At 32.1% G+C, this 25,151-nt stretch overlaps 2 protein-coding genes across 2 annotated transcripts; one reads left to right on the top strand and one right to left on the bottom strand.

The window, feature by feature from the left end:
- Positions 1-4,525: 4,525 nt before the first annotated feature.
- LOC148618518 (uncharacterized) lies at positions 4,526-13,611 on the bottom strand. The gene is made up of 5 exons (XM_088577536.1): positions 13,427-13,611; positions 12,757-13,035; positions 12,233-12,277; positions 11,823-11,913; positions 4,526-10,349 (listed from the first exon to the last, which is right to left on the bottom strand). The coding sequence occupies exons 1-5, from the start codon at positions 13,485-13,487 to the stop codon at positions 9,989-9,991; spliced, it is 837 nt and encodes a 278-aa protein (XP_088433662.1). The 5' UTR covers positions 13,488-13,611; the 3' UTR covers positions 4,526-9,988.
- A 282-nt stretch (positions 13,612-13,893) lies between these two features.
- LOC148618517 (uncharacterized) lies at positions 13,894-23,831 on the top strand. The gene is made up of 6 exons (XM_088577535.1): positions 13,894-14,023; positions 18,574-18,600; positions 19,012-19,341; positions 19,680-19,865; positions 20,927-20,999; positions 21,270-23,831. Exons 3-6 carry the CDS (start codon positions 19,020-19,022, stop codon positions 21,538-21,540), a joined length of 852 nt encoding a protein of 283 aa, XP_088433661.1. The 5' UTR covers positions 13,894-14,023; positions 18,574-18,600; positions 19,012-19,019; the 3' UTR covers positions 21,541-23,831.
- The last annotated feature ends 1,320 nt before the right edge of the window (positions 23,832-25,151 follow it).

Here is a 25,151-nt window from a genome sequence, read left to right as displayed (position 1 = left end):
CATTTTCAATCTTACCGATACCAACTCTTCGAATATCCTCTATAGGGCTTGTTCCAAAACATAATGGTACGTGGCGATTAATTACTAATTTGTCACAGCCTAGAGAAAACAGTGTAAATTCGGCTATAGACCCTGAATTTTGCAAAGTAACCTACTCCTCATTTAATTCTATTTTGGAAAAAATCCACGATTTGGGTAGGGGTACCAAGCTCGCAAAAATGGACATTAAATCCGCCTTTCGCTTACTACCTATTCATCCCGCGGATTTTGATGTAATGGGTATCTATTTTGAAGGTCATTATTTTATTGATAAATGTATGCCAATGGGTTGTGCTATCTCGTGTAATGTTTTTGAAAAATTTGCAACTTTTCTACATTGGTTGGTTCAGTTTCGCTCTGGCTTAGATTCATTAGACCACTACCTAGACGATTTTATTTTCATGGGGAAAAGTAATACCGGGGACTGCAAGTACCTGATGTATATGTTTGAAGATACTTGTAACAAGCTTGGTGTCCCTCTAGCTCATGATAAAACCTCTGGTCCCACCACTGTTTTAACTTTTTTAGGATTTATTATTGATACTGAATTAATGATGGTTATCATACCCCCAGAAAAATTCAAGAAATTGCACGAACAACTAAAATGTTGAAAAAAGTAATGTTGAAGGATTTACAATCGGTTTTAGGCTTGATGTCTTTTTGTGCAAGGGCCATCCCCTCTTTCAGAGCATTTTTAAGGCGTTTTTATGATCTTATGTCGCAGATGAGACACCTTTTCATAGAATTCGTTTAAATAGTGAAGTTAAAGCAGACATCAGATTGTGGTAAGAATTTATAGATAAATTCAATGGCCAAATATTTTTTCCGGAAAAACTTTGGACATCAACTTAAATTTTAAAACTTTTTACTGGTAGTTCTGGAAACCCAGAATTGGGATGCGGGGCCTAAATGTCTGGGAAATTGGTTCAATTAAGATGGCCACAGCATTGGACAAAAACTGAGTTAATGAAAAACATGGCCTTTCTAGAGCTATTTCCGGTTGTTCTTGCGACTTATTTATGGGTCCACCTGCTTGACAATAAAAAAGTTATTTTTCATATCGATAATCAAGCTCTTGTTTGTATATTGAATAAAAAGTCTTCTAAAGACAAAAATATCATGAAACTAGTCCGACCATTTGTTTTAAAAAACATGGTTCATAATGTTCAATTTAAGGCCATTTTTATCCCAACTGCATTTAATTGTATTTCTGATGCTCTCTCACGTTTTCAGGAAAACAGATTTCGTGCTTTGATTCCGGATGCAGACAAGAACCCAGCTCAAATTCCATCCGATTTTCGGGACTTGATTTCGACATTACCATAAATAATCTGTTGTTCAAATCAGTGGCCCCTAGTACAAATCAAACGTATCAAAGAGGGTTAATTGCGTAATTTGAATTTAGAGATTTTGATATTTTCTTATATTGAATATTGATTTGTACAAATTAAACTGTGGTCCTTACCGCCATCTGTTAGTTTTACTTTGTCAGGCATATTAGATAATCCCTTTTCTTTTTGTTTTGACCAGTACCGTCAAAACAAAAATCAATATCTCAAGCGCCGAATCCCAAAAGAGATTATCCACGGACTAAGTCTAAAATTATTAGGTGTTTAATCTTTGCATATTTGGTTTCCATTGTATTTTGAGCGGTCACCATAATGACTTATTTCATTTCAAAAGTTTTAAATAAAAATAAATCCTACAAAATTTCAGAATGGTGATCGGAAACATAACATTATTTTTTTCGGCCTTTAAGATTAATTGAATGGCATGCACCAATAAGTTTACTTACCTATCTGTCTTACATGCAATGGAAAGTGTTGATTTTATCCCAACATGTATTTTGCTGGGTCAAAGATTCAGCAATTACTGTGGAATGTACAACATAAGCGTGCAGATCACAAATTGGATCACTAGGTCACGGATTTGACATTAAATCACGTGATAGTGCATTTAATGAATGAACGTGGTCACATGACAACTAATTTCCTGGAATACACCATGACTATGCCCGTGGATTGTGTAAACGCTTCGATGCTTTTCACCATCCATGAGAGAACCCAAATGATAGCCAAGGGCGTTAAGAAACCCCTCAGTCCGTCGTGTATTACAAATACCACATATGAGTGCAAACCGCGTCTAAAAATATTGAGTTGATATGTTAGCACGAAAAAAAAATTAAACCAATGGTTGATGGTCCGCGTCACTCATATCGTGCAAATGATTGGCTAGAACCGTGTTACGAAAGATTTTTGTTGATTTTAGTGTTCTATATCCACAAAGACAGTCGAATTATCTTCTAGAAGCAGCGATGTCCTAGCTTAATAATGCACGAAATGAAGGATGTAACGGATATAGGGAAAGTGCTATCCTTTTCAACTTCATTGTTATAGTGTTATTTAATCAATTTTGCGTACAAAATGAGTTTTGTCGTACTTCATTTTGTAATAACGAAATTCATTTTTTTAGACAAAATTAAATTTTGTGTAACAAAAGTCAATTTTGTATGCAAATTAGTTTACAGAATCCTTTGGATATGCAAACAAATTCTCTCTTATTACGATTTTTGGAAGGAGGCCTCTCATTGGATATAGTAACCGCGGGTCTCGTAGGTTTCCGATTACTTCGAGCAAAAGAATATCATATGGTTGATGCACTATTCTGCAAAATTAATACTTTATTATGTATTATTTGATTTTAAAGAATAGCTCATCACCCATATGATATATCCTTGCTCGAAGTAATCGGAAACCTGGGTCAGCGAGACCCGCGTTTACTATATCCAATGAGAAATCCTTACAAAATCGTGATAAGAGATTCATTTGCATATCTGTAAACTAATTTGCATAAAAAGTTGACTTTTCTGAAAATAGACTTTTGTGTTACAAAATTGAATTTTGTGACACAGAATTGACTATTGTGACACAAAATTGAAAAGTATTTTGTTTTAAATTAAAGTTGAAAAAGATAGTACTTTCCGTAAATCCGTTACTCATTGACACCTTTGCATGTTTCAATGCAGACTTTTTTTAATAATGTTTTGTTGAATGACTTAAAGCACTGAACTGATCTCCTGTTTACTTTTTTAATGAAACCCACTGATATATTTACGCAGTTCATATAACAGTCAATCACATAAAGACTTGGCGCTACAAATTGATCCAAATTTTAGGCATTTCTGATTAAAACCCATTGACATTTATGCGCAATAGGTACTGTACATGGCCACATAAGTGGATAACAAGGTGGTGAATAAACTTCATGTTGATTTTTTATTCGTGTTTCAATAGCTTAGTCACTATTTTTAACATAAATTATGCCGTCTTATCTTATCAGTAGTAAAAAAAAATGAAATTTCGGTAACACCGCAGTACTCCATATTTTTATTTGAGTTTTTATACCATATTTGACATTGTTTTTTTATGTCGAGTAATTTGTCTACAATAGTGTTATACATCTATACAACTGCATGCACCTTTATCATCATTTTTTTTTCTTTTAAACAAGTGTGGACACAGACTGGTATTGCCCAAAGAGCAAATTTGAACATAAATATGTTTTGTCTTCTAAGAGTTACCAATGGAACCAAGATTCTAGCGGAAATCAAAGGAATGTAATCCAGGGACAAAGACCAGACATGGAAAACAAGCAAACACAACAATAAACATAAAGTAAATAAAATAACACATACAAAGTAACAGAAGTAAATGAGAAACTCGGACTCCACTTAAAACTGGGAGCATGGCCCAGGTGCACCGGTAGGGTGAACGTGTTTTCATCGTCCAGAAAACTCCTCCACTTACTGAAATCAATAATTGAGTTATGCACGTTCATAAATATATATTAACATGTGTTACTAATTATCTACTGATAACAATAAATGTATTGAACTTGCTGTGTCATGTTAATAGGGATTGGGCATTTCACTTTATGTAGGTTAGCTTGGTAAAATTCTGGGGTCTCAGTCTTTTTTAGGTTAACAGAAACCGGCAGTGTAGTACCTGTCAGTTACATGGATGGCCCTAATTTTAAAATGGTAGGGGCCATAAACTAAAAAAAAAATAAATAGGAGCAATCATTAATCAGTAGTTAGTAAAATCATATCAAAATTCACAACAAGTGATCAACCATAACCATAAAGTCACCGCACGAAAATCAAGTGAATACGGACGATGATGACGTCGCTGTCAGCACCATTTTTCGGTGACACTACTATATTAAATATACACGGCAAATTCGGGATTTTGGACATGCTCAATTCCCTAATAAGCCTGTCAATAATTACTCTTCCTCAGGACCAAATTGATAATGTATGCTTTGCTAAGAATTTACTTCTATAACGTCTTTGTTTTTACATTAGTCATAATTTAAACAGTTCTCTAGCAAAGAAGAATAAAACTGCATAATGGAAAAATTTCCACTTACAGTCATGAACTCAACGAAAAACATTCGAAATTCTCATGAAACAAAAATACAATACCGGTATATAAAGAACTTTAATGCTAAATCCATCGGTACTGACTCACAATAACACTTCAAAATCAATATTTCAACTAAATCTTGTATCAAACAATTTTATCTAATTCTAAATAGTCACATACATTTGTAGCCTGAAAAATGTTTCCTTGGACAAAAACTGTATACTTGTTTTGCAGCTGTTTAAAATATATCAAGAGGCACTGCCAGTATCATTTGGTTTCAGAACCAACATAACGTGTATGTATATTCAGTACGCAACAACACTGTCATTAACTTTTCTTTAGAATCTCTATTTGTATATATATAGACAATTGATATCAGAAGTTGGAATTCCGTTCTTTCATACCCCAAGCCAAGTCAATATCAGACAATCTCTAGCACTACTGGAGTAATAAATAGACCATCTGTTTAGGCCTTAAAATGTTTCTGGTCACCCCACTGACCCTCCTTCAGACACCCTACTCATACTAAGTTTTTATTTGAAATTATGAAGAAAAAAAAATAACTTAAGAATTCGGCCGATTTTCTTTCCCAAAAGTGATAAGTCTATTACATGGTTAGTCTTTTCATATTTGGTTTTCGTTGTATTTTTATGACTTATTTCATTTCAAAAATATCAAATGAAAATAAAAATTCCTACCTACCGATATTACAAAATTTTAGAATAGTGCTCGGAAACATAACATTATTTTTCTCTGCCTTGGAATTTCTCATCAATGCCCGGGGACTGTGTGAATGCTTTGAGACCGAAACGATAGCCAAGGACGTTAAGAAACACCCCAGTCCGTCATGTATTATATACATAAGTGCAAACTGGGTCTATCATTATTGAGTATATATGTTAGCACGAAAACGAAAATTAAACCAAGTATAGGAACAGTCAGCTGATTGTCAGCGTCACACATATCGTGCAAATGATTGGCTAACACTGTGTAACGAAAGACTTTTGGGGATTTTAGTGGTTTATATCCACAAAGACAGTCGAATTATCTCCTAGAAGCAACAATGCTCTAGCTTTATAATGCAAGAAATTAAGGGTGTAACGGATATACAGAAAGTGCTATCATTTTCAACTTTATTGTTATAGTGTTATTTAACAAGTAGGGATGCGGACTGGTATTGCCTGAAGAGCAAATTCGTTTTGTCTTGAATGTGTTTGCATTAGCTAAAACAAAACATAGTGGTATTTAACAGCAATTGAAAACAATATGGTTACTTGTTACAGAAATAAAAAAAGATATATTATATATATCGTAATTTATCTCAGGATGAAGAACATACTTTTTTTAGATTTGATGTCTGACTCGGATACTAATTGTTTTTTTATTTTTGTTCTAAATTTTCCAACAGTCATATACAATCATCATTGCATAAAACACATAACTTATATTGTTCACAAATATCACAACATGATTTAGTATACAAAGAGTACATATACTCATTAAGAAATGTATATATTGTTGACAAATATTTTTGTAAATAATGGGGGTTTTTACAGAAAAATCAAAGGATAAAAAAATAATAAAAAATAATGGAGAAATAAATCAAGAGAAAAAAAATCAAAAAACAAACAAACAAAAAAACAAAAGAGGAGAAGTCCTGTTTTCTAATTTGAAATACATTAATAAATCATTCATTTCACTTACATACATTGTGAGTCCTAGACATGAAATATATTTTGGAATTTACTCCACTTATTATTGAACTTAGTAATATACTTATTTTGTACTGCTAACATTTTTTTCTATCTTATACATATCTTGCAACTTACATTTTAATGCTACTATAGGTGAATTATTATTAAAACACCATGTATCATAAATATATTTCTTAATATTAAAAAATATAATGTTTTGGGGGTCATTTTGGGAAAGTTTTGAAACATCACCGAAAATAAAACTCAGTTTTGTAATTATTAAAATAAAAATACTAAAATCATGTGAAAGAAACCAATATTCAACATTATGTAAAAAATCTTGAACTATGTTACAAATCCATAGCAAATGTTCTATTGTTTCATTTTCTGTGTGACAAAATGTACAATAAGGATCATCAACAATTTTCATTTTAAAAAGAAGTTTATTTTTAGTAAGTATGTAGTGGTTTCTTCTATACTGAAGCCACTGGAGTTTAGTTTTCTTAGTGACTACAAATGGAAGCTTAAAAATACAATTCCATTCAAAATTGTGTTCACTTAGTAGTTCCCTCCCTTTTTTGTCCATTAGGACAGATTTCATTTTTCACTGATATATTGTACATATCTTTTGACCCTTTATTACTTCTAATGAGGTTTTGAAATACAGAAGGGATAAATGGTCTACATAGAATAATGGTACATTTTATAAAAAATTTTTGCTGCTGATTTTACAGCTGCTCTCAAACTATTGTATTTCATAACATCAATGTTTATTCCACACTTTTGGTGTAACTAACTGTTCTTAAGTAAAAAATCAGCCATCAGAATTATACAAATAATTAATATAAATAATACCATGTTCAAACCAATATTTGAAGCATGGTGGCTTATTATCCATTTTAATAATATTGTTTAACCATATATTGAAAGAAAATATTCCCAATTAGTTAACAAACTACAGAAAAGACTGAATGAATCAAAACGTTACAATCTTCTCAGAAATATTCGACCTGTTCTTGGGATGGGTAATCCCTCACAAAGAAAACTCTTCTTTAAGAATTAAAATCATCGGCAAACATCATCCTACTTAGAAAATAGCAGTGCATGGAGAAAAAGAATAACAACACTATGTGGTTTGATATTTGGATACATGAAGAAGAAAAACAAAAATAATTTCATAAGCTTGCCAACTTCATTCACCCATGGAGTCAAGTTGATCTTAGACATTCTACCAAACAAATGAATAATCTTATAGAGTTTTTAAATACGATTTTATATTTTGAAGGGATGTATAAAATGAGTCTTTACGAAAAGAACACAGATAAACATATGCATCTCGGATAGGAGACATATACAAAAACAGGCAAAAGTGACATATCAAGGGAAAATAAATTGAGTTGGAGAAAAATAATTTCTGGGATGAGAAAAATCAAGACGGGTAGAGAAATAAATAAATAATCTGAAGAAAGAAAATGATAATGTTACAATTGAACAAAAAGAAATTTGAATAAAGATTAAGGAATACTCTATCAGTATATGTATTCCGCTAAAATTTACCCTGTGACAGATGTGTCGACAACACCATGATAGCATAAGCTAAATAACGAATCTAAGCTGATTTGTAACGGTCTTTTATCTGTAGAAAAATGTACATCCTCTATTTTTATTATAAAGCTAAAAGATCTCCAGGATCGCTAGAAATCAACACAAAGTTTTGGGACAAACTTTAGTACATTACTGTACAAGTTTTAACAAAGGCTAACAGAACAGAGAAACTTATTCGCTAAGAACAAGTTTTCTTTCCTTGACATCTAGCAATCGTTTTAGAATTTCAGAATTTTTGGAGAAAAATTATAGATATTAGAAACAAGTTATTCAGACATCAAATTTAACAAAAGCTTTGAAAAAATCTCAGAATTTTATAAACATTTTTTTTATATTAAGCAATGGGGGAGACAAAGCTACCAAGATAATTTGAAATAACTAGAACATAAAGCTAAACGATAGAAATCTTAATAATGAGCATTGGATTTAAAAAAGGACAATATACATCTATGATGTAATTGATGAGAACGAATTTCTAGATTTTCGATGAATTAATAAATCGAACTAATATAAAAAAAATAAGTAAATTTATAATGTAGTTCCTTTGTATTAAACATAGGGTTACACTAATTTAGCTCCTATAAACTTAACTAAGCATTTAGTCCTGCTGATGAGGTTACTCCTAGAAACACGTGTAAAATTTGCAAAATAACTAGTACATGGACTGAGATACCCCAGTGCACCCCCACTCATCAACCAAAATATGATTTTCAGGTACCTTTTTATCCCCCCCCATTTCAGAATATTTTTGTCGCTGAAAAATTCACTGAAGCATTTTTGTATTTTTTGGCTACTTTTATACCTCGTTGAGGCAAAAATAAATTTTTTGAGTATTTTGATTCTACGAACTTCCTCTTGCTTCATAACAAAATAAACTTACATATGTATGTATCATCATGTAGCCCAATGTCTCAGCTTTACAATGGTACCAATACTGTTGCAGTAACACTTAGGGATTTATGGTAAAATGAATAAAATATACCCCTCCCCGCCTAAAAATTGCTTAAATTGACTTATTTTTCAATGTCAAAAACCCTAGAGTAATCATACGTCAGTAAAAAAAAGTTTATTTGGTATTTTCTGTTTAGTATTATCACAATTTATACTTCTAGGGTTCTTTTGATAAATTTTGCCGATTTTCGTGGTCAGAATTTATCCAAAAATGCAAAAAGGGATTTTCGAATTTTCCGTAATAGTCAGATAAGTTCTCCTCTACAAAGTATTGCTTGTCTGAAACGTCTCAAATTTGGTATCAATCGATAGATAATTTTATTTTCTATATAAATCAATCACAAAAAACTTATTTTCAACAAAGACGTTTCAAAAATGGTAAAATATTACCCCTACCCCTAGAAAACTGGTCATATATATATATATATAGGTATAAAGGTATCGAAAAATCACCATGAAGTTGATGCGTGGGGGGGGGGGTGCACGGTGGACCCTCCCAGCCCATGGACTAAACCTACGATTGGTATTTTTTTTATGTAGAAACGAAAGTGGGTCGATGCAACTGCTGGTAGACCACAGGTCCCCTAGGTATTCATCAACTAAATCAATGATTGCACGAGGAAAACCCAAGACAAATCTTGAATGATTTTTTCGTTGATGAAAAAACTGTTGTTAATAAAGGAACTTGGAATAGGAATGATACAAAGTAAAGTATTTCCACATTGTGTAGTCAAACTATGACGAAAAAACCTTATATATATTGGGTCGATAAAACCCACAGACTAAATTACCGACATGTTTATCATGGCTTTCATTTTGAATTTCCAGGGTAAGACATTGTTTAAAAAGTCTTTTGTTAATTTTTTACACTATCACATAGCTTAAAGAAACATTAATTTTGTATGCGTGCATCTATTTTGACAACTGAATCTTTTAAGATATTAATATCATTTAGAGAAGTACCTGATCATTGGTGAGATATTTTGTTATAATGTTTTATTCAACTTCATCAAGATATTTTCATATTCGTAAGTTGTTTCTAAGGATTTGACAGTGTTGTCGTGATCCACCACTTTTAGGTTGGTTCTAAATTACCGACATGTTTAGAATTTCCAGGGTTACACATTGTTTAAAAATTCCTTGTCTAAGTTTGTACTACCACATACCTTATGTAAACATTAATTTTGTATAATGTATGTATCTATTTTGACAATTGAATATTTTAATATATCTATATCATTTATAGAAGTGTCTGATCATTGGTGAGATATTTTGTTATAATGTTTTATTCAACTTCATCAAGATATTGTCATATTCGTTGGTTGTTTTGGATTTGACAGTGTTGTCGCAATCCACCACTGTTTGGTTGGTTCTAGAAGAAGTATCATACTCTATAGTCTTTCCATTAATACTATTATTGCTGTGATGATATAGACTATTTAGAGAATCGACTCTGTCTGACAAATCAAAAGCTAAATGGTTATAGCCATATTTATCTTCAGAGTTATTGATGTTTTCATCTTCTAGATTAATCTCATCGTAATGACTCTCCATGTAGTCATTACTCGACATTCCAGTACTAGAACTGGTTTGTTTCTTGTGCACTTCCAGAATAGATGATTTGTGTTGCTTTAATCTGTAAAGGAAAGTTTACTTTGATAATAGATTCTGTATACAAATAAAAAATATATTTACCATTGATGATATAAATATTTTCCTAACACCGGTTAAAGAAATCAAAAGAAAATCTTTAAATGCATAGATGACTGAGATGTCAATTTGTCCTGTAACTTCTCCAACGCCTTCAAATTGATCCATATTTTCAATAGGATAGAAATCATTAAATCTTAATTTCACTTCTTGAGAAAAATATTCACGAAACAAAGTACCTAGGAAATACGTCCATATTGTCAATTTTGAGAACATAAGGCATTGGACCCTAAATTTCACTGAAAATTACCTGGTGTATTTGCATGTTGACGTTCATGATTGAACCAGATTAAATCCTTTATAGAATCAGATATATTGATGCCGGTTAGACTATGAATAATCCTGTATTCAGGGGTTTATAAATCGAATCTACCCAAAAAGAGTTGGAAATAAAGGACACTACAGACAATATATTATTACATCAAAAAGAGTTGTGATATATAAAATAAGCCTCATATTTTCACCAACTCTAAGAGATCGATATAAAGTGGAAACACATGAGTAATATATACGACAAAAGCAATGTTGTTCCGTATTGTCAACTTTCCTTTTATTCGTGGCAGCATCCCTTGTCTGTAGAAAAGAGTAATGTTGCTTTAAGATCAAAGTCATCACTAGAAAAGCAGAAGACGCTTAGCCTAGCTGTGCACTTGGTCCATATTGCCTGTTTCAGTCGAGTCTGGGTTGCAAATTTACTTTTGTTTCTATTTGCTTCTCTTTTTGTTATTTTATGTAATTTGTTGTGTGTGTCTATTTTTGTTCATATATATATATGAAATTGTTTTTATGAATAAGCTTTTACTCAAACATTTTATTTAAGACAATTTTGTCATTTAATTTTTTAAGGTAGAGATATAACATTTAAGCAGTATGGGTTAATTATTACTTTTACCAATTTAAAAATTAGACAATACACTCAGGGATTTTTGTTAGTAACTTTTAATTGAAATGAATGTCGTCGGCTGTCTGAAATATGTGGTCATTCTTTCATTTTTTGTTAATTAAGAACTTCACAACAAGTGAAGTTTCGTTCACCATTATAACTATTGACCTCACCTGGCGTATCTATAGAAATCAGTTGGAAAATCTGAATGGTATAATTATTGCACTACTCAAGTATTGTATATCAGTTACATACACCTGTTATACCTATTTGACTCATCCGGTATATCTATTGAACTCACGTGGTATATATTTTCGACTCACTCGGAATTACATTCATCTGTTATATCTTTCGAAATCATCTGATATTTCTTTTGAAATCATCTGGTATATCTTTTAAACTCTTATAGAATATCCCTTCGACTCGCTTGATTTATTTACATAACTCATCTGGTTTATCTTTTGGAATCGCTTTCGTTAATCTATTGTACTCACCTGGTAAATTTATTGAACTCACCTGGTATATATTATGATGTATGCCAAGCCTGTGATAATGATCACAACACAAAGAACAGCTGCCCCAACTCCAAACAAATACGTCAAATTATCTTTGAAAACAAATGCAATGAGACTGATTAACTGATTATGTTGATCCCACTTTATCAAACTTTAATTTAATTTAAGACAAGAAATATGCAAATGGAATATTCTATTTTCTTTTCGTATACAAGTAATGGAAACATTAACATGTATATTATAAAGGGAGTAACTATACGGAAATACCAGCCCTATTTAATCATCCAAATACTTACAAATATATTGAAAATTCTAACAAGGCAAATCGAAGTATCATATCATTTGGCAGGAAAAAGAAAATAAGATGATATAATTTATAAAACTAGAAACAAAAGCTGTTAACATTACTACCTTCCACAGTTTTCGGCTGTTGGTTTATAGGATCAGTGTAATTTGCTAAAAGTGTAACACAAATATTAAATACATTACAATGAAGACTAATGACATTAACATATTCAATATTACGTAGGAAGATGAATGATATTTCAAGTATGTGACAGATCATCGTTATAAAGAAATTGTGCAATCTATTTTCGTTTAAGGAGTTTGATATCAATTTTTAGTGATTAATATTTTTTAAAGAGAAGATTATGCGGTCACGTATAAACAAAAGTGATATGGTGAAACGAAACAATGCAACAGCGTATAACCTAAATATAAAAATAGTAGATACTTTCAAAGATCACCAAAAGGTTTTACAAAGCAATGGAAATTATAAATGTTATTAGTGTACTAAGATTTGTCATCTTAGAGAATAAAACTGGTATATTACCACCCCACCCCCCCCCAAAAAAATAATCACTCTTAAGAAACCTTATGAATGATCGGCATTTGAAGCAATCGGGTGGATGTGCAGAAAAATGAATATTACTTACATCTACATAAGTATCTTAGTTGGAGATAAGGTTCAACATTTCTGCTACAGTTCCCAGAGGATAGTAGTGTACCATTATTAACAATTTCGCAATTTGTTTTATTTTCACATCGAGCAGTAATCTTCATCCCTGCCTCTGTTGTACCATTACATTTACTACTAAAGTTCGGTATACAAAAAGATGTTTGGAACCTTCCATAGTCAATCGCCATCACATCGATGATTTCGTTTTCCGAACAATTCAGTGTTATCTTATTGTCCATACAAATGAGTATGTTTTCTATAAAAAAAGATGAAAGAAATAAAATCATTTCTAGTTTACATCAAACCGATAAGGTTGAGGCCTATCATAAGCATTGTATTGAAGCCTCAAATTATTAAATGGAACTACTAATTCCTTTTTGGACTTAATATCACAACAATTTTTCTCTCAAAATATATCCAAAATGTTAAATTCTATGTAGAAAAAGGGTAATTATATTAAAAAAAAATTCAGTTGCAGAATATCATATTTAACTAGCAAGCTCCTGGAAACAATACCTGTTCGTGACAATATTCACCAATTACCTTATGATATCGTTCTTCACTAATTTTCGTGTTTTTTTTTATTATTATTATTCATTACCGTTTTATTTATTTATCAACTTGAATGTAAGAAATAATCTACTTACCCAGTAACAATACAAAATGTATATTGCTAACGATAAGAATAATTAATGGTAAGTTATCCATTTTATGAAATTATAAATGCTGTCACAATTCTTTTTTGTTTTGTTGATCTTAGCGTCTAATTTATAAAATATTCATTGTTACGTCTTTAAAAAAAAACTTGTACTTTTCAAGTGTTGTCCTATGATTAATATTCTTCCGGTAGGAAAATAAAACTTAAGCACACGTTTACTATTTTTGTTGCATGTATTTATTAGTCGATTTTGAGTTCAATTGTTGTTTATATGTCGATATAATTTGATGTGTTACAAAGACAATAAAAGCTTAAAGTTGAATATGATAATCCCCATACCAAAAAAGTAAAGGTTTGTCATACGTGAATCTTTCTTCAAATCATGTAATGTTGTTGAAAGTAATAATTACACTTGACAAACTATGCAACCTTCCGTTTTTGTTCTGTTGACATACAATATAATGTATCTTAGTGTGCATATAGAATTGACAACAATTCTTCATATTCAGTGATGTACAGTCACGATATTAATACAAGGTTCTTCCTCGTTTGTTTAGAACATTTCCGTAAAAGTTCAAGGCAAGTTGTAAGTTTATTTAATACTTGTTACGTTCAACTGTGGAAAATACACGTACTCATGGAAAATAGAACTCGTTCTTTTATCTAAGTAAAGTACTTTTATTTTTTTAATGAATTATCGTTAAAACTATCATAGAAGAGCCATAATGCAATAATTTAAGAGCATAGGGTTGATTTTTATTAGTATAAGAACTCAGAATGTGTATTGCTATTATCAATTCACTAATTGATAATCATATATGTATTGTCCATTTAAACCATTAAAGTGATCCCCAGCCAAAGTGACTATATTATTAATTTTACTAAAGGGGATTCTTCTGTGAGCCAATTAATAAACATATCTAATGACTTCGGAAAAGCTCTTGACGCTGGAAAAGGAAAAAGTTATCTTTTGTGATATAAGTAAAGCCTTCGACAGAGTTTGGCACAAGGGACTATTATTCAAGCTTACAAAATCAGGAATATCGGGTAGTCTATTAGAATGGTTTCGTAACTATTTATCGGGTAGAGCTCAAAGGGTTGTTTTAAATGGGTCACATTCGGATTGGTTGTTTATAAATGCTGGAGTACCACAAGGGTCTATTCTTGGACCCTTGTTGTTCCTAATATTTATAAACGACATTGTTGACGAAATTCAAGCAACAATCAAACTATTTGCTGATGACACAAGCCTATATGTTATTGTTGATAATCCTATCAGCGCGGCTGAAACTTTAAATCATGATACCTCAAAAATTTATAAATGGTCTCAAGATTGGCTAGTGAAATTCAATCCACAAAAAACTGAAACAATGCTTGTGTCTCGTAAAGTAAATAAACCTATTCACCCTTCACTAGAAATGAACGGTCACGAAATTGCATCTGTTGAAAATCACAAGCACTTAAGTGTTTATTTATCGAGTGATGGTAAATGGATTGACCATTGCAATTACATAATTGACAAATCGTACAAAAGAATCAACATTCTCAGAAAATTAAAATCAGTTTTAGATAGATTTAGTCTTGAAAAATTATACTTGTCTTTTATACGTCCGATTTTGGAATATGCAGATGTAACCTGGGATAATCAAAACCAAACTATTATTGATAAAATTGAAAATGTACAATTAGACGCTGTCCGTATTGTAACAGGCGGAACAAAATTAACCAGCATTCTAAAACTCTATGCATGCCCATAAGCAGAATTATTGATAAAATAAAAATCAAGATTATTCTCTCGCTGCCCACTGGCCATGGAGTAAAAATTTGGGCGAAGCCTCAGGATAACCAGCTAATAGCATCAGGGTTACAGGTAGAGACTGTTAATCTTGAATTAATCGACCGCTGCAAAAATACGTCATTGACGCAACGCTCGTCTGGAGCAGTCATATCGTTTCTTAATAAGAGTTTGTTTTTTTTCCTCAACGGGCCATATCAACTTGTAAAGTCTTCTCTTTGTGTTTGCTGGTGTCGACGTCACCGTAAAACATCAGTTCCTCACATACCCCTGTGTTAAATTAAACCTGGGACCAATAAAACAGCTTCTTGGTCCCAGATTAAACCATTTTTTTCCAGGAAAGTGCATTGGCATGAGGGTATGAAACTTTGCTTAGGGACGCACCATTTAACTTCCGGTGGGACTTGGTTTTTTTTCTTTGGTTGTTAAAAATATTTCAATTCTGACTTTGGAGAAAAGATAAGGTAAGGAATATTTAAAAAATAAGTAATGTTAATAAAAAAAGGAAAAATAATTCACTTAGAAGCGTTAGAATAGTACATATTTTTGCGCGGTAAGTGCAGAAAAATCTGAGTCAGAAGAAAATCAAATCCCCTGAAAGGTTAATGGTCATCTCCTCTTAACCCACAAAAGCAATTTGAACAATGGTAGATGATCGAAGATCCTCATTTTGTTTGTATGTGTCAAACTAATACTGTGTCCACACTTTGCTCAATCGACCGCGATTTCGATCCTCTAGTATAGTCAATTGTATTAAAGAGCCCTGTGTTTGAATCGGAACTGGGTAATATTACGTGAATTCAATGGTAACCGATCATTTATTTTTTTAATGTAAACTATCTCACACAAGCAAACAAACAAACAAACAAACAAAAAAAAACCCCAAAAAACCCCAAAAACATGTGTATGATATTTTAAAAGAGGTACGTTAGAGCGATCTTTGGGTCGCTTACGATATAAACCAGGAAATCATATTATACAACTGCCAATGCATATTCATAGATATCGGGGCCGTGCTAATGCATATGACCTACATATTCTTGTGACGAGCCCATGTGCCTGAATCGGAATCTGGGTAATGCTCAATGCTAACCGATGATTTCATGTAAACTTCCTCTACAAGCAAGAAACACACGTAGAACACACGTACATGATACTTAAGAGGTACAGTTTCATCTCGTATGAAGGTAGAACTATGACGCTATGGCAGTAAACACAGCGAAAGAGTAATCAAGGGAACCAAGGTTATAGCGGTAATCAAAAGAATGCAATCCAGGGACAAGGACCAGACATGGAAAACAGACATACACAACAAAGAACATAAAGTAACTAAAATCATACATACAAAGTAACAAAAGCAAATGAGCAACTCGGACTCCACTAAAACCTGGGAGCATGGACCAGGTGCACCGGTAGGGCAAGCGTCCTCTGCTTTTCTAGAAACACCTGCCGAGAAGATCTGCAGCATTACGTGGTGTATAGCTATATATTTACGCAAATCATATGCGAATATTAAGTACTGTAATAACGAGTGCAAGAAGTCGCTAACAATATTAGCGACTTAAAAAGTAATAGACAAACGCCCAACGACTGGCAAAAAAAAAAAAAAATTATCAGTATCGAACTTGAATTGTGTTGATCGGATCTTTGGATCCGCCGTGGAAACAATAATGGTTACTTGAAATCCGGAATGTGTTTATGTAATGTCATTTTCGTATTGATATCCAATCCGTACTCGATATAATATAAAATGGGAAATTCAATTTGATATCATTCTTCAATTTATTAATTATTTTGAATTAGATAATTAAGGAGCATAAAATTGTACTTTTCATTTATACTTTATTTTGCAAATAATCCATCTACCAATGCCAGAAAGACATATATTTACACTTCTTAACTATGATGTCAAAGAAATTAATTTGCATAAATAAAAAAAAAAAAACAAACAAACAAAAAAAAACACAAAAAGAAAACAAAAAAACAAAATTAAAAAGAACAAACAAAACACTGTTTTTGGTATGTTTAATGAAAAGCAGATAAAAAGTAAAAACAAAGGCAAAACCAACAACAAAATACAAACTTATCACAACCAAAACAAAAATAATCAATTTTATGATTTTTACAGTAACTTAACTTGATATCATGTTGGAAATATCACTGTATTACTTCTTCCAATATAAGCGTTGTCACAAGACAATTTAATTGAAGTCATTGGATTGGTTACCATGGGAACGGTTTTAAGTATTGGTTTACCTGGTATGTAGGTAAGGAATATAACATCAATAAAACGAAGGCAGATTCTTGTTCGTTTCTACTGATATATAAAACATGGCTATTTTTCTGGGTTCTCTTGTTTATCTTTGGCTGATTCGCAGCAGCAATACTAAAGGTAAGATTGTTAACTATCAGGTAGAAATAAGTCGCATTTTAACAACCTCTCTCTTGATCATAATTCAACCTCTTTATGTGAATAATTGAGTGTGCATATAGGCATAAACAAACAAGAACTTTTACTCAAATTGAGAAGATATATCCATAGAATGCCATGGCAACATAAAATTTATTTTGAATCATTTCCTACATACACAATCGATACATAATCGCAAACTTAGAACATTAAAAAGTAAAATTAAAATGCCCAAGGCAATCATTTACTCGCTAGGTACCTTTCTTCCTGGAACATCAATTTTCGTAGTTTTCAATAAATTTGATTCCAAAACGATATGTAAACTTAAGTGTCAGTCCCTGTAAGAATCATGCAGTAGGTGAAACATGGTACAAAAAAACCCCACCATTTTGATAGTGTAATTTGACTATTTTCACCATCAGAATCAAGGAAAACAGACAAAAGTTTCTATATTATGCTAGACTATTGAGTTAAATTTTCATTGAAATGCACCGAAAATGAATATTTAAGGACTCTGTCAAAAACCTCATATTTCTAACATTCTATTGAAAAAATTCTGAGCAAAGCTGCAGTGATACAGAGATAATGGTCTTTTCAAACAGAGTATCCTTGAGTGGTATTACATTGTCAGATCGGTGGGGTTTTGACGTGTATGTTTCCGATTCTTCCCATTTTGCCTGATTCTTACAAACACTTACACCTAAAGGCTTTACACAAAACCACGAAATCGGATTTCCAGAAATATTTGACATACCATGGTATTAATACCCACCAATTTATATATAAATGTTGTAACAAAGCGATTTCAGTAAGCCCATCAGTTTAAAGTCTTTTGTTCCGTACAATACCATATACATGTAAATATACCAGACACTGGAATGTCCTCTAGTAGAAGTTGTCATTGTATCAATCCTGTATATATTCATTGTAGGTACATGTACATCGGAAACCATACCAGGTAAGTTAAAACTGTAAACAGAGCTCTTTTCTAAGGTTTTGTTTTATCTTTGTTTTAAAAGTATGTATATTTGTCATCATATGTTCTTCTTCTTGTTTAATTAAATTATTACAATATGCAAGATTTTAGTTTATGTTATAAACTCACAGTTCCTGTTTGACAACCATGTTTATTTTTTGCCATATGTTCGTGCAATTACTTATCAAAGGCCTTTTTATACTTTGACAGAAGCTTTATATATGTGTGTCATATCATGAGACTTACTCTCTGACACAAACTTTATTTTTGATGGGCGTATCCTTTAGTTAATTTTGCACACATTTTTTTTTCAACTTTGTCTATTAATTTTCATTACTGACTCCCTTATTTCAGAATATATTACTTATGATTATTCTTATTTTTCTAACATAGTTGTCCGAATGTGCATGGGAGGTGCTGCAGTCGGCCCATCCGTTCTCATGAATTTCTATGACGCAGATTTTCAAAAGTTCCCACAGTGCAAATGTTCAGTAGAAGTAAAATCTGGGACATTTTTGTCCTTGAACGAAGTTTTTGCTCCAGAAGGTTTAAAATGTGGTACATCTATTACAATAAAGGATGACTCCGAAGACATCAGACATATTATTAATTGCAATGGTGAGACCACAGTCAAGTATCTGCAACGAGGCCAGGTTATAAAATTTATACTTAACAGACACTTTTGGGATGCTGACGCGAATTACTGCTACAGACTGAACATGGGTAAGTTTTCGAAAGCCACTGCCATCTCCAGTTTCCGATTTGCTATTGGTAATGTAGTAACATTAACATTAGTTGAAATTGAGAGCTAACTTTTGTAAACTAGATAAAGCCTCTTTTGACATGCTATACAGACCATCTACAGAGGCACTGTTTACCAAATTATATGGTATTTGACATGGGCTATATTCACGGTTGTGCCTTATGTTACAGACTTAAATAATAAGCACAAAAGGTTATTTAATGATTTGCATCACGAAATATTAAGCAATATACAAATCTGAGGAGAACCAGCAAAATGACAATACAGTTAATGCATTAATATACTATCTATCTTTAAGGTGGAGGAGCCTCTCCTTCTATTCATGTAAAATGTGATTACTACACAACATCGACTTCAACGACAACACCAACAACGACAGAAACAACGACTAAACAGTCAACTTCATCTGAAAGGGGAAACATTACTCAAGCTCTATACACAGATCAAATTCATGGAAAAGTCTCTTCATGTACCAATATTACAGGTTTATAAAATTGTAAAATTTTAATGTATAATTAATCCAAATACCTTACACTAGTAAGTGTCACTTAAGGATGGAAAACATGTCATTGGACGACTTTATTTTCTAGTAATATAACAAAAGCTATCACTGTATATTAAACAGAGTTTAATTGTACATTCAATAAATACTTTTCTTAAAAACTAAATTTAGAGCTAAAATAAGAGAACTTACGATAAAAAGCTGAAAACAAAAACAAAGAAACAAAAATAAACAACAATAAATAAAAACAACGAGGGCATAATAGGAAAGCATAAAATAACACAATGTGTACATCAGCAAACTGAAATATTTGTCCATCAGCCAACTGAAATAAGTGTACACCAGCAAACTGATCAGACTTAAAATAAATAAGTGTACACCAGCAAACTGACAAGACTTAAAATAAATAAGTGTACACCAGAAAACTAATAAGACTTAAAATAAATAAGTGTACACTAGCAAACTGATATGTGTACACCAGCAAACTGAAATATGTGTACACCAGCAAACTGATAAGACTTAAAATAAATAAGTGTACACCAGAAAACTAATAAGACTAAAATAAATAAGTGTACACCAGCAAACGGATACGTGTACACCAGCAAACTGTTAAGTGTACACCAGCAAACTGAAATATTTGTACATCAGCAAACTGAAATAAGTGTACACCAGAAAACTGATAAGACTTAAAATAAATAGGATTTTGAATGTAGATAGTTAAAGAGCAGTCAAGATAACCAAGATTAGAGCGGAAAGCAAAAGGTCTAGACAGGGAAATCAGACACACACAACAAAGAACATAAAATAACGAAAATAACGCGTACAAAAAAAACCAAAACTAATTGAGCAACCCGCACTCCCCTAAAAATTGGGAGAATGGACCAGGTACACCGGTTGGTTAAGCGTCCTCTGCTCTTCTAGAAATACCCGCCAAATTAAACAAATTTCGTATTAAAAATACTACAAGCAACGATTAAAGGTCGACGATAACTAAAGAGTGGTAAATATAGGATCTGTAAATGCATAATTCTATTTTCTTGTAGTGATGGTTTTAGCTTCATTGTTAGGCGTTATAACGATCTACAGTGTTTCTATTACAGTCTTCATCTTCAGGAGGTAATTATGTTGTCATAATTAATAATCCTTTCTAATTTGGCGATTGAATTACACATGTACATGTATTGTAGAAGTCAGATATTGTGTATTAGTTGATCGATCACATATTATGGTTCATTCCATGTTCTTTATTGCGTACAGTTGAATTTACAAATGTGGAGGTAAAAACTTATGTTAATGGTTTTTACGTTTTTCAACATAATGTTTGACAATATATATATTCTTCGAATAAACATGACTATTGTAAACAAATGATTTTTCGTTAAACAGGAACAAAGGTAAAGTTCCAGATGTACACGTTCCAGAGGAAAGAGATGAAGTGTATGAAGAAATCAAACCAACATATAACCCGGGAAACGGTATTATAACCCATAACCCGTCAATAACAACCCGTCCATTACCTAACCCATACCACGGACACTCATTTGATGACAACAATACCGTGCTACGTAAAGCACCAATACAACCTAAATGGAATAACACATATGATAGAGTGGAGGATAATATCAATGGAATGATTTACGTTAATCAGAGATTTTGATGTTAATATTTGATTAGATAGTTATCGTACAATATAACCTAGCATGAAATACAAATTAAAGACAGACAGACAGACTGAGACATCATTATTACACAATTTGATACACAAAGCCCAGAGCCCGAGCTTGTTTAAGTAAGAAATCAAATTGGTGGGAAAAGGTCATTTATTAAAAAATCATTTAATGCAGTAGTTATGTATATATGTATATAAAAAATATCAGTTAATTAATATAAAATTAAAACAAAAATAAAACATATCAAATGAATAAATGACAGATTAGCAAAAGGTGGGGAGAAACTTTCTGACCAAGAAGCGAAATAAAAATATGAGATAAAATTAAACTAAGTAAAGGAGGTATGTGGGTGGGTAACCAAATTGCGAACCACAATTCACATAAGTATTATTGCCAAGATGTCAATTAATGCTGATGCTATTGAGTGATCCCACAATATATGATTATTTACACGTGAAACTTTCTTACGTTACCAGGTTACTGACCAATCATAGGAGCCATGCTCTGATCATAAGTGAAAATTAAACCTTATCATTTATCAGATTCCGACTAATTATCATGAATAATATTATACTTATACGATTTTTATTTCTTTACTTTCTTAGAAAAAACTGCCGGTCCATATAATGCCATATGGACCGGTAAGAAATTATATGGACCGTCTCGCTTTCAAATTAAGATCATGACGTCATACATGTAATTTAAGAAGTTGTGTATGATTTTTTTTCTCCCCCCCCCCACACACACATTAAAAAGAGCTCAGCTACGCTTCGGTCTATATATTTTTTGGGGCGATCAATCGGTCCATATATTGCCCTATGACCCTTAGCATCATGAACTATTTGCTAAATATAATATTGTTTGACACATTTGTTCATGAGCAGACCCTTGAAGAGAAAGATGATATAACGAATCAAATAAGAATGACCCCCAATAACTCCATATGACAGCTTTGATAATGACCAGCTAGACACTTAACAGGACGTCTTTACTGCTTTCTTAAATTATTTTATTCATATTTTCGGTCTACAAATAAATTCGGTTTTAAGATACCAAATGAATGATTGCATGTGATTGGTCTATTCTTTTCAGTGATACCACTTTTCCTTTCTCTCATACACCTTTTTCTGTTTCATTGATGATAAAGGAAGTTTGAATTTGAAACTTCATGAAAAACGTGATGATTTTAACTTTCCAAGTGTAAACTTAACCTTTCTTGAGGTAATATACCAACATCTCTAGTATAATGCAGATCATGTTTCATAGTAGATCCATTATGGTCAAGTCTGTGATATATACGCGAACTTCTTTGTACAGCATGGGTACCGTCAAATAAGCTTTTGAATGAAGGGTATCCTGAGTCTTTGTTAATATCATTACTATAGAAGATTTAATTCGTCATCACAATTTGATTGAACGATTAGCAATTTGTATCTCAATTTTAAGATGAGACATGATGTTCTCAGTTAGATTCAACGTCTTACCGGACTGACAATCCACTGAACTTGACACTTACTAGCTGTACATATTTTGTCGGAGGAGTTATAAGAGATTTGTAAAAGGAGCTAAAAGATTTAGGTCGTATGACTCAAAACCGTATTTTCTCCATTGCAGTTTTTAATCACACTTTTGGCATGTGATGACGTTGAAATAAGACGGAGACACATTTCATTTCCTTTGAAATCTTGAAGTTAATTCTTGACGCTGGTTCAGTTGATTTCAGAATGATTTACTGTGATCTCTATTTTCATCATATGCATACTACATCATGAAACTTGATTAAAATACATGATATCGTCTAAGTGTGAATCACTTCTTTGTATCTGATGGGACCCTATTGTGACTCTTGTCTGGAGAGCATGTCGGGGAGCTGCATAACTGTAGTTAGATTCCTACTGAATTATACTCACTTGCAATGGATGCCGTGACCGGAGTAGGACATGTTTAGGTTACAGACCACCAATTCAACCAATGAACATTTGGAACGTACGCAAAAATAGTTCTACGCAGAAATTACCCCTGTTCCTCATAGTGCTGTGAAAAAAGTTCTCATCTTATTTTAAAAATTTAAACAGTTTCTGAAAGGAAAAACATTTCTGTACATTTTATAGGTGCATTTTGCTTCTTGTGATGTGAAGCCTAATCTCCATAATGATTTTTAAATATACCCCTATCTTGTGAAAACACTGGGATTTCCCATGCTATTTATAGACCCTTCACTTCCGGTGACCAGTACTGCACTGCAAGTCTGCTAACCCCACATGCCATTCTGAGGATTGTGAGCTGACATATGTAGAATCATGCTGATATATAGTCCTCTGCAGGTTAAAGTTAAGGTAAAGTCCAGAGAAGCCATTGAATATTGTGAAATTAGCATAGAAGCCTATGGAAAGTGGAATTAGTGGTTTTTAGCCTTAAGCTGAAGCCATGGCATAATGAAAAGTTTCTTGAAATAGCTTTAAACTACTTGAAGATCTTGTTAACTTTGCCATGAGAGGAATACACTACAAAAATCCTTCAAAATATGCATTTTTTTAAGTTATAGGTCCAAATTATGGAAAATTGGTCTTTTTGGCTGATTTTTATGTCCTATCTTGTAAAAAGTGTAGAAAATTTAGTAAAAATATCAAATATTAAACTTTGAGGGCTATATTTACCTAAATATGGTGGTAATAAGCACTTGAAATCAAGTTTTGTGTAGATTTGAGCAAAAATTAGGTTAGAAATGAGGAAAAACTCACTTTCATTACTGCGGTTAAGGCCATATCAGCATTCCCCTATGGCAACATGGAAAATCCATTATTGAGTACTTTTTTTGCTTTAGGTGCCCTTTACTGGTCATGTTTTAATGTGAAAACACTGTATTTACAAATTTAAAGCCAAATATATCACCTTTTGTGAAAATTTAAAGATTTAGGATTTTTGACATGTGATCAAGAAAAAGGGGGAGGCATGTCAGAAATAAATTTTTAAAAATAGACCAATTTCTCAGAAAATGATTACTTTTAAAACTATTTCTTTATTAATATTGTTAAAAAACAAGTTGTGATTGATATTTTTTATTTGAAAAGTCAGAAAAAGTTCTTTGCAAATATTTAATGCATTTAAGTATGGTAGAATATTGTCACTTTTTTGCTCGCACAACTTGGTTACCCTATATTTAAAAATCAAATATTTAAAAAAGTGCTTGTCACATTTCACTGACACTTTGCAAATGCATTCAGTATGTGTGTAGGCAGATACCTGTATAGTTATTTATTTTTTCTAAGACAAAAAGTGACTCTTAAGAAGAAGCCATGACTAAATGAAAAGTTTCTTGAAATAGCTTTAAACTACTTGAAGATCTTGTTAACTTTGCCATGAGAGGAATACACTACAAAAATCCTTCAAAATATGCATTTTTTTAAGTTATAGGTCCAAATTATGGAAAATTGGTCTTTTTGGCTGATTTTTATGTCCTATCTTGTAAAAAGTGTAGAAAATTTAGTAAAAATATCAAATATTAAACTTTGAGGGCTATATTTACCTAAATATGGTGGTAATAAGCACTTGAAATCAAGTTTTGTGTAGATTTGAGCAAAAATTAGGTTAGAAATGA

This window comes from Perna viridis, chromosome 4 (genome assembly GCF_037379345.1).
Source record: "Perna viridis isolate PV_CMFRI_1.1 ecotype Kerala chromosome 4, ASM3737934v1, whole genome shotgun sequence".
Classification (NCBI taxonomy): domain Eukaryota; kingdom Metazoa; phylum Mollusca; class Bivalvia; order Mytilida; family Mytilidae; genus Perna; species Perna viridis.
The sequence above is the reverse complement of the archived record's forward strand: the minus strand, read 5'-3'. Positions and strand labels throughout refer to the sequence as shown.